The sequence below is a fragment of the Volvox carteri genome (assembly GCF_000143455.1).
Source record: "Volvox carteri f. nagariensis unplaced genomic scaffold VOLCAscaffold_76, whole genome shotgun sequence".
In the NCBI taxonomy this organism is placed as follows: Eukaryota; Viridiplantae; Chlorophyta; class Chlorophyceae; order Chlamydomonadales; family Volvocaceae; genus Volvox; species Volvox carteri.
In genome coordinates, this window is record NW_003307619.1 from 83,634 (window position 1) to 93,234 (window position 9,601).

Consider the following 9,601-nt stretch of genomic DNA (forward strand, 5'->3'; position numbering starts at 1 on the left):
CACCCTCCCATCACCCTCTCCTTCCCCCCCCCTCCCATCACCCTCCCCTCCCCTCCCCTCCCCCCCCCAACCCATCACCCTCCCATCACCCTCCCCTCCCCTCCCCCCACCCTCCCATCACCCTCCCAACCCCCCCGCCCCCTCGGGACCCTCTCACCAGGGCAGTCCGTACATGACCTCCCGGAAGGCCGCGTTGTAACCCGGGGTGGAGAACCCGATGTCACCCGCACCACCCACACCCAGGATCTGCAGCCGGACACATACAAACATACATACAGTTGCGTTTAACGTCATACAGATATACATACGGCAGGTGGCTGGTAGAAGTTAATGCCTGACTTCTGCTCCCGGAGGTCCCGGGTTCAAATCCGCCTGCCGATCCCTCGATGTGTGAGGGGTGTTGAATTGGGAGGTGGCCCCCCATCTTGTGGACGGTGTAGGACGTGATAATATCAACTTGCGAGCTGACCAGGAACTAAGTTGACGCGCCGTTGATCCGCTAGATTTGGTTGGATGCTGGTGGTGAGTTGCTGAACCCAAAGAATACACACTGAAGTCGGATGGGGTGGATGGATTAGGGTGCCCCTCTTGCAGGGGAGAGCAGGGAACTGCCTCGGGAAAGTGGGCCGCTGATGAAGCTATACCACCCTGTAACAACATACATACATACATATACATACACATACACATACACATACACATACACATACACAGGTCTGGTCTGGGTTGACACTACTGCAATTAGCGGTTTAAGGTCCTGGGTTCGATTCCTGGGTAGACCCCCGAATTAGTCGGGAGCGCGAGATTATGGCTAGCTGCTGAGATGTGGAGTTGAGGTCACAGTTGATGGACCAGATTCGCACGCTGGATTGGTGGCGATTGCCGAACCCTCCGTCTCTTCAGGTGTTCGGGTGAATGGATGAGGAGGGGTCCCTGAAGGCTGGATCCGCCGCCTTGGACTTGCAGTTCGTATGGCGAAGTACAGTGTGGTAGTGGTGGATGGTGCTATAAGGTGATTAAAGATCTAGAACTGACAATGTGATAAAGCGGCCCAGAAGCCTCCCACTCTGTAACATTACAACATTACAACAACATACACATACACATACACATACACATACACATACACATACACATACACATACACATACACATACACATACACATACACATACACATACACAAAAAAACACTCGCCGATTCTCATCGCGGCTCGGATCATTTTAACACCCGCCCAAGCACTCGCCTGCACGTACACGGCAATGCCGGGGCCCCGTCGTTGTGGCGGTGTCTGCGGCGCCGCGGCCGCTGCCGAGTACTGGTTTGTTGGGGCTGGCGGGGAGAGCTGCTGCTGCTGCTGCTGTACGGGCGACCCGTGCGGTACATGGCTCCCGGCCGCCGCCGCCGCCGCCTGCTGCGGAGTCTGCGAGGGCAGTGGAGGCGGCTGACCAAGTGGGCTGCCGTACTGCGAGTTTCCGTACGGAGGATGTTGATGCTGTTGCTGGCTCAGGGGGGTGTACGGCGCTGCAGCTGCGCCGCCTGCAATAGGGGTCGGGGGATGGGGGGAGATCTACATATGTGGGGTTGGTACCGGTGGTCGACTTGATGTGCTGTGGAGCGTGTTCGGGGGGGGGGGGGAGCTTGTGCCTCATGTCCCTTGGAGGGGCATGCGGCAGGTGACTTCACGACCCATGGGTTATGAGCGGCGGGGGACGAGGAGCGTCTTTCTGCGTGCGGGTGTACGGAGGTACGGTACGCCGTACACGGTGTGCGCGAGCGCAAGGATTGAAAAGGACCTGGGTTCGGAACGCGTGGCTCCACGTACCGGGAGTGCCGGGAACCTGTTGCAAGTATTGCTGCTGATGGTGCGCTGCTGCCTGGCTCGCAGGCTGGTACTCGTCCGCCCAGAAAAAGGAGTTGCTATGACCTTCGGGACATTTAAAAAACCACCTGCGCGTGCGCATGATGTTTGCTTAGGAGACGGACACATCGACGGTTGTAAACGTGATTGCTCACCTGCCAAAGTTCTTGTCCGTCCTTGCTAATAAAGCCCGTGCTACCTGACCACACGTACTGCATCGGGGTAACTCCCCAGTGGGCATCGGCTGCTGCCGCCGCTCGCTGCTCATCCTGTTGCCTACCGAGTTGTAAAGCTAGGTCCAGGCGAACGACTTTCAGATCTGAGCTAGTAGCTGCAAAAAAACTTATGTTTTGCTGCCCTAGAAATTTGGGTCATATTTCGCTGACGAGATTCGATCGAACGGGAACGTGAGTTGGCTCCTTGGAGCAAATATTCATACGCTATAGCTCGTCTCAGCACTGTCGCAAAACATTGAATACAAAAAATATTTTGTGAGCCTTCATCCGTGAGCGAAGAGCAACCCGTTCTGCTAGAAACCGATTACGACGTACAAGAGCCTATCGGAAAAGCATTGGAGGCAATATATGAACGCGCGTCTGGAAAATTTACTGGACAACAGGTAGTTCGCAGTTAACATTTTTCGCACGGTAGCTCCCCTAAGCCTTTAGCCCTTTAGCCCAGCGCAGCACCGTGAGAATCTTAGCCCTCTACAGCCCAAACCCCAGCCCCAAGCCCATGCCCCCGCCAAAGTCTAAGCAGAGTCCAAGGGCTAGCGCGGCAGTGCTAAGGTGGCGAGTGAGAGAATATGAAAAGATTGAATGACCGAATACAAAAGGTCCGCGTAACTTCCCAGGTCCAGGGATTGTGACAGGATCTCCGCAACCACCACCAGCATCCATTGGAATCTGCTGGATAACGGTGGTGGCAGCTCCACACCTGTTCGGCTTGAGGGTCACTATAACCGGGTCCTTCACCGTCCATCGGCGTGTCCCGCTCTTGTCAGCATCAACCGGCGAACTTTCCAGGACTCTTTATTTGCAATGTCTGGAGCGCATTTGTGTTATTTGTTGAGGGGGGACCATTGCAGAGCCTGCGTGTCACCCACAGAGTTGTCCCAACTGCAAGATTACAAGTATGGCCGCTGGCCGTGTACTCCAACACGACCGCCCAGGGTGCAGCAACAAAGGATAATCCTCAGGAATCGGACGCTAGCTAGGTTATGGAAATTTTAATGGGTGCCTGGTTCATTTACATCAAAATGTTATCACAAAAAAGGAAAACTCCGCATACCCATCACAACACGATGGTGCTTCAAAGTAAATAGGCTTACAAGCTACAACCGTGACGCGCATCGCCACCCAATATACCTTCCGTAACCTTGGGCCTCCAAGAACTATTTCACGTAAAAATTATATGGAGTTATTGAGCTTGAGGGCTGCTGGCTAAGTAGAAGTAAAAACGCTGCGTACGAGTTGGATCCGTTGTTTAAAAGTCTTATCATTAAACGCAATGCCACAGAGCCCCTGTTTTTGGTAATCTCAACTCTGTCATAACAAGCTTTTACAAGGAATGACATCAACACTGCAGCCTTACAGGACGACTCCCGTATGCCATCTCAGGCAGCGGGGCTTCTCAGTTTTGTGTCCTCGGCCCTGCAATACAAACCAAACAAGGAGCGAAGTACGTACTAAGGCATTCAGGCTAGGAAATCCCTTTGGGGCCGGTGCGTCCTCCCGCCAACAGCAGACCGCCCTGGTTGCCCCTGACCGTCCACCGGCGAGCAGCAGCAAAGCAGCGTCGAATGGAGTAGCATCATTTCCGGTCATTGCCATAGCAGCCGTTGGCGTTGCGGGGCTTATAACGATGGTGTTCAAGAAAATCAGGAACAATGGGTGAGTCTGGTCAAACATAACCTTGCATAGCAAGGACCAATCTCATACATTCACGTGCATGGAAACGCCAATGGCATAAACTGAAATCAATTATCATTTACTTGTACAGGCTGGATGACAACACGGCGCGCTATAGCGTGAATATGCATCTCGCGAACGTCATGAAAGGTGCGTTTGATGGAATGGTCACACTCCAGCCCCACAGAAGGGGGGACTTGCACACAACGGGCGAGGAGTGTAATACGATCTGCCAGTGTGCTTGCAGACGTCAATACAGTGCGCATCGAAGACCTGTCGTTGGACCAAATCGAGGCGGCAAGAGCACGGCGCAGCAAGGAGAGGTAAGGCCTCTTCAAATCGGTAGAGAAGGTAAAGGCAGTGCGGAAAGATTCATCGTGCTGTGTGCTAAGGTTGTTGGGGCCCCGGGGGTCGGCCGGCTCCGTATTGTTGTGCGCGCTAGCTACCCCAGCCGTCAGTGGTTCTGGTTCTGTGTAACTTACTCTTACCTATAAGCACCGTTATCTCACATTATCCCGTATGCACATACGGAACCCGTCATTACCTCGTCAGCGCGTCCACTTATGCGTTCATGTTTTCCTTGTCACGTACTGTGTGCTCTACTACTCCCTGCCCGTGCAGGGCTAACCATAAATTGTCGCTGGAGGAAATCGAGTTGCCCCAGAACCACCCCTTTGCGACCAAGCAAAAGCTGTCAAAAGAGGAGCAGGAGCAGTCTCTCCAGAACTTGCGCGCGCGCAGCATGCGGCGTCGAAACTATGATGCCATGCAGACCGGAGTGGAGGGAGGGCGTGGTGGCCACGGGGGCTATGGGCGGCAACGATGACGTGGACGTAGGCTGGACAACGAGGTGCACTTGGCCCGTAATGACGCACGGGCTGTGTTCTCGATGCCGTCAAGCACCCGTAATGACGTGGACATTTGACTAATTGTGTTGAATTGCATATCCTTGCCAGGGACAAGGTTCGTGACTGAGTTGACAATGATGCATCTGGTTGGAATGTATATACATATTTCATGACTTATTTTAACTATGTTCCAGACGGTACACAGACAGGAAGCAGTGTAGAAGTAGCTGTGGGGGCAGGGGAATTCGGGTTGTTTGGGGTAGTCCGGGCCCTGGGTGACGAGGTCCGCCCGGTTGGTGTGGTTATTACGAGAGCCTGCGGTGAAGGCTGCAGGATGTATTTCGTGTTGCGAACGCGTGTCCGTATCGGGCCATAGGTGGGCATCATCGCCCATTGCGGGCTGTTGCTGAAGTCACAAGTGGTGAAGGTGCCTATCGACATGATGACCAACATTCCGCGTTTGACTTCGCTACACCAGGCCCTTGAGTTGGTGACAGAGTGTATATCCAAGCACCTTTTAAATTCGGAGTGGTGTCACGATTACATGACGGGAATCAGCGGGAATCATGGTGCACGCCAGGCCCTGCGCGATGGTGAACTGCATGGGTGGGCTTGAGCTCGATCGTCACTTGGCTTGAGGTGGCTGCGTCCGCCCCTTCGCAGCCAGTTCAACCAGGGAGTACAGCAGCGGCCTGCCCGAGGAGCACATATGAGCTACTAAAGTGATTGCGTAGCAGTTGGATGGCTTAACGTACTTACAGTTGTGCCGAGTTGGGCCCCTCGGGGACATTGAGGTGTGACGCCAGGAAAGCACGATCGAAGGGACGCACAGCCGGCTGCCCTGACTCTGCGGAAAGGGATTATTGTTTTTAAATGAGAGTTCACCATGGTCACAGGCTGATTAAGTCATCTTACCTGGCAAGAACACCGCCACTGTCCCGCGGTATTTATTGTAGATCTGTAGATGGCGTAATTAAGCTAAGCTCAGGGAAATTCTAAGGTCAAGGCGCCTCTCATAAGCGAACATACCAAATACTCCCGAATCAGCTCATTGATTATAAGGTTCTCGTTTGATAGCTGCGGCATGGCCTTCTGATCTGCCTGTTGTGACGACTTCAAAGTGGTTACCAAACGTCGTTTCATCTACGCGGGACAGCTCGATTTGCCCCACCTCGGTGCTCGAGTTCAGCGCAGCGAAGACATCCGCTCTCATTTGAGCTTTAAGTTTCCTCAACTTTCCAGAGCGATCCAGGTTTTCTCGGAGTGCTGCAATGAATGGATTTTCGCTGGAGTCACCTCTTCAAGAAGTTGCTTACATTTCAATACAATCATACCGTTCTTCAAATCCTCTACGCTTGCCATGTATGTAGCTTGCTAAAAAGGGGTGACCTTGATTATCCCTTATGTCAACAAGCAGATACAGTCCAAACAACAGGGTCCTTTAACAGGCGGCCTTTTGTCAAAGTTTGGAGGAAAAATAAGAGTTTACACGAGGTAATGTATCTTCGTTCATTTCCGTACGAAATCCTTCAAGTCGGTAAAACATACTTTCACCTAGTTCATCAGTACCTCGCTTCCATCATGGTGTGCCCTTGGCGTGCTGACATTTCCACGTCTTCCAAAATCTCATCTGATAGGTTGGCCTGTCCCGCACAAGCTCACATCAGTCACCCGCCGACTCCGTAGATGGGGCCAACACGCACCCGTAGCCGTACATGCCCGTCCTGCACAGAAACAACCAGGAAAAGTTGGTTCTGGATGCACCGGAATTAGTGCCCATATTTCCCTTACTTCAACACTGGGACATATTTCCCTTACTTCAACACTGGGACATCTACGCTCGACCAGTGTACGCATGGGCCGCGGATTCCGGACATGCAAACCAATTTCCTCAACCCAACAGCATCGCAACAATAAACACACATCATTTCAACCACAAGGCGGAAACTGGCTCAACTATCCCTCCAGCCATCCACCTTATACCGCCACACACGGCCCGCAACGCAACCTTACAGCTCCAACGGCATCATCGGACACGAACACACGCACAATCACTCCACAGGGTTTCCTCTTTAGAAAGAAATCACCCACCTGCCGCTCATAACCAAAGCCCTTTACAAAAATCCATCTTCCTGGGCTCCCCAGTCTTAGCATTACGTCGCATGATTGGAGCGCCATCAAACATCATCCTGCTGCGTAGACGCTAAAGCACGGATGGCGACCAGCAGGCCGACACGCACCCCTCTCCGCGGGACTCGTACCACCCAGCAGCTGTCCCAAGTCTCACATACTTCCCTACAACCGGGGCCCCTTGCTCGCTCCCCCCTATCCACTAACCCCTCCGCACACGCGACGACTAGCGCATTCTACCCAGAAGTCCGAGGCGACCACTTCCGCCGCCACTCCCGATGTAGCAGCAATGCCCCCCCCCGCGGTGGAGCGACCCCGGGGCATGTAACACCGCCGCCACTACCACCACTACCAGACAACCACCACGCAACGATAACGATGTCTCGGTGAACCCGCTCCCGCACCGTAATCCCCACCCCTCTCGCCAACTGTTGCTACTCCCCCCCCCCGGGGCCCCCGCCCTCTCATGCCCTCGCGGCCCTGCGCAGGGCCGCGACCTAGACTTCCCGGACATAAACGCATGTCCCTCCAAACTCACACCTATCCCTCACTCGCATAGCAACATACCCTCCCCTCCCAAGTCCCTCCCCTCCCTCACTACCCACCTCCGCACCCGTCTGAGTCTCCAGCCCCGGACTCACCCTCCTCCTTCTTACCGGCCCTCGACACCTCCACCACACACACACACAGCGCGGCTTCCGCCCTACCGCCGTCAGACCCCACACACCGCCCCCTCTCAGCGGTCGAACTTGGTGCAGTACTGCCCCCCCGCGAACGCCCTCAGCGCCCGGTCCCCGCAATACCCGGGTATGGAGCCCTGAGCCTCGGCCTCCGCCGCCGCCGCCTCATCATCGGTGGCCAGCTGCGCCAAGTCGCTAACCCGGGCTGAGTACAGCACGCCGTCGGACAGCACCTGTCGGGGAACGCGAGCGGCTCCACGGCCTGTAGGCGGCGCGGAGGGGGGAGAAAAAACGGAGGGTGCGCGGGGGGGAATACAGGTATTTGGGAGGAGAGAATGGACGCGGAAGACGCGAGGGAGCTATCGGACAGTGCGTCTTCACATTCGGGAGAAGAAAGTCGGGGAGAAGCAAACACAGCAGGAGGTGTGAAACGGACAGGACATTGGGGGAGAGGTACTACATGGGGTTTAAATGTACGACATATCGGGGATGCAAGCGGCTGAGGTCGGAGTGGTGGTCAGGGGGGATGCCAAACTCAGAGGGTGTTAAACAAACCGGGACGAAGCGAGTGCCCACACCCGGGTATATCGCACCACAGAAAGCCAAACCGGGATTTGAATGTGGGGTCCACCTCTTAAAACCCCCGCTGTGGAGTGGCGGTCCCGTACACTCGTACACTCACCGTACATCCCGTCTGCATCTGAGCCCGCCTTTATGAGCCCAAACAGCAGTACGGCGGTGGTCAGCAGCAGCCCCGCACTCCCGAGCAGGGTGGTCCTCAGCTTGCTCAGCACGGGCTTCACCTCGTACGTGCCCAGCAGCCGGTCGCGCATCAGCACCTCGGGGGGTTTAACGAACATCTCCCCGTCGTACCTACACGAAAAGGCGGCAGGACGAGCAGGACCCATGGGTCGGTGAGGGTTGGTCGGCGGGTCAGTGTGTTTGGAGACCCCGAGAAGGCGAGGTGGCCGACGGCGGTGGAGGTCCCCCCCCGTTTATTCCCCCCGGGGACTTAGAGGCCCAACAGTGAGGGAAAGTAGCACACACATACATACATACATACATACATACATACATACATACATACATACATACATACATACATACATACATACATACATACATACATACATACATACATACATACATACATACATACATACATCATACATACGTATGCAAGGTTAGGCACTACTGGTAATGCACACACCGATGCCGCCGGAGGTTCCGGGATCGAGACCTGTCAGGATGGAAAATTTCTTCCGATGGTGGAAGGTAAGAGTGCCCCTAGCCGATGGACGGTGGTGACCTGGGATAAAGTTAACTTGCGAGCTGACCAGGAATGGACTTGGGCCGCGGGTGCGGAACCTGAGCGATCCACTGAGAAGCCGGCTAGGGTGACTGGATGAGGGTGCCCCGAAATACCGGGGAAGGCAGGGTCTGCCGGGTAGCGGTCACAGGGTGAAGATATGCCCCCCCTGTCCCACACATCTTACGTACATATGTATATATACATGCCTGTCTCTCCCCCCGTCGAATACATGCACGACGTATGCATACCCGCATCATGACACCCACCCACCCACCCCGGTCACCCGGCACCTACCAGCCTGTTTCCTCATACGGCACCGCTGCTGACAGCAGCCGGTCCCCCACGTAGCTCCAGCCCAGGTAGATGCGGATGACCACCACCGCCACCACCACCAGGGCGCCCGTCGTGCCGCTGAGGAACCACTCCAGGGGCTGGAGGGGGGTGATGGAGGAGGTCAGGGACAGGGTCAGAGACAGGGTCAGGGACAGGGACAGGGGAGCCGCTTGGTCGGTTGAAGGAGTTCACCTGAACCGGGTGAGGGCCGGGCTCCAACCGGGCGGGGAAGGGTGGGAGGGGATGGAGGACGTGTGTGTATGTGGGCAACAAGGGCACCAAGGAGGTAGGAGGGGGTAGGAGGAGGTAGGGAGAGGTAGGAGGAGAAGGGGACTAAGAAACAACGAAACCACAACGACAGTCGCCAGGCACCCCCCGGTGTGCGGGTGCGGGTAGGACAGAGGCAGGCAAAGAGGCCGAGCTGGTCGAGGGACGAAACACGGCTACACACACATAGGGGATAAGCGGCTAGGCGGTAGGGCGACACGAAGGCAGTCTATCCGTTCCGGTCTTCCCCCGCATTAACT

At 55.3% G+C, this 9,601-nt stretch overlaps 4 protein-coding genes across 4 annotated transcripts in view; 1 reads left to right on the plus strand and 3 right to left on the minus strand.

The window, feature by feature from the left end:
- The window catches only part of VOLCADRAFT_98711 (uncharacterized protein), a gene marked incomplete at both ends in the record, with an annotated part of 12,410 nt that extends 10,281 nt beyond the window's left edge, over positions 1-2,129 (minus strand). Inside the window, 4 exons of the mRNA XM_002957593.1 lie at positions 158-246; positions 1,253-1,539; positions 1,826-1,950; positions 2,017-2,129. Of these exons, the coding sequence (XP_002957639.1) occupies positions 158-246; positions 1,253-1,539; positions 1,826-1,950; positions 2,017-2,129 (614 nt within the window). The remainder of the gene's footprint in view (positions 1-157; positions 247-1,252; positions 1,540-1,825; positions 1,951-2,016) is intronic.
- Positions 2,130-3,403: 1,274 nt separating this feature from the next.
- On the plus strand, positions 3,404-5,332 carry VOLCADRAFT_121645 (uncharacterized protein; the record flags this gene model as incomplete). Its single annotated transcript, XM_002957567.1, has 5 exons — positions 3,404-3,753; positions 3,863-3,921; positions 4,019-4,094; positions 4,393-4,565; positions 5,283-5,332. Exons 1-5 carry the CDS (start codon positions 3,431-3,433, stop codon positions 5,330-5,332), a joined length of 681 nt encoding a protein of 226 aa, XP_002957613.1. The 5' UTR covers positions 3,404-3,430.
- On the minus strand, positions 5,245-5,886 carry VOLCADRAFT_127396 (flagellar/basal body specific protein; the record flags this gene model as incomplete). The annotated part of the gene is made up of 5 exons (XM_002957594.2): positions 5,245-5,311; positions 5,379-5,466; positions 5,535-5,573; positions 5,645-5,720; positions 5,806-5,886. Coding segments are annotated over 5 exons (351 nt in total), but the record flags the coding sequence as incomplete, so codon positions are not given.
- Positions 5,887-7,485: 1,599 nt separating this feature from the next.
- Positions 7,486-9,601, minus strand: part of VOLCADRAFT_98713 (uncharacterized protein) — a gene marked incomplete at both ends in the record, with an annotated part of 5,638 nt that continues 3,522 nt past the window's right edge. The window contains 4 exons of the mRNA XM_002957595.1: positions 7,486-7,691; positions 8,112-8,302; positions 9,036-9,172; positions 9,267-9,287. Of these exons, the coding sequence (XP_002957641.1) occupies positions 7,486-7,691; positions 8,112-8,302; positions 9,036-9,172; positions 9,267-9,287 (555 nt within the window). The remainder of the gene's footprint in view (positions 7,692-8,111; positions 8,303-9,035; positions 9,173-9,266; positions 9,288-9,601) is intronic.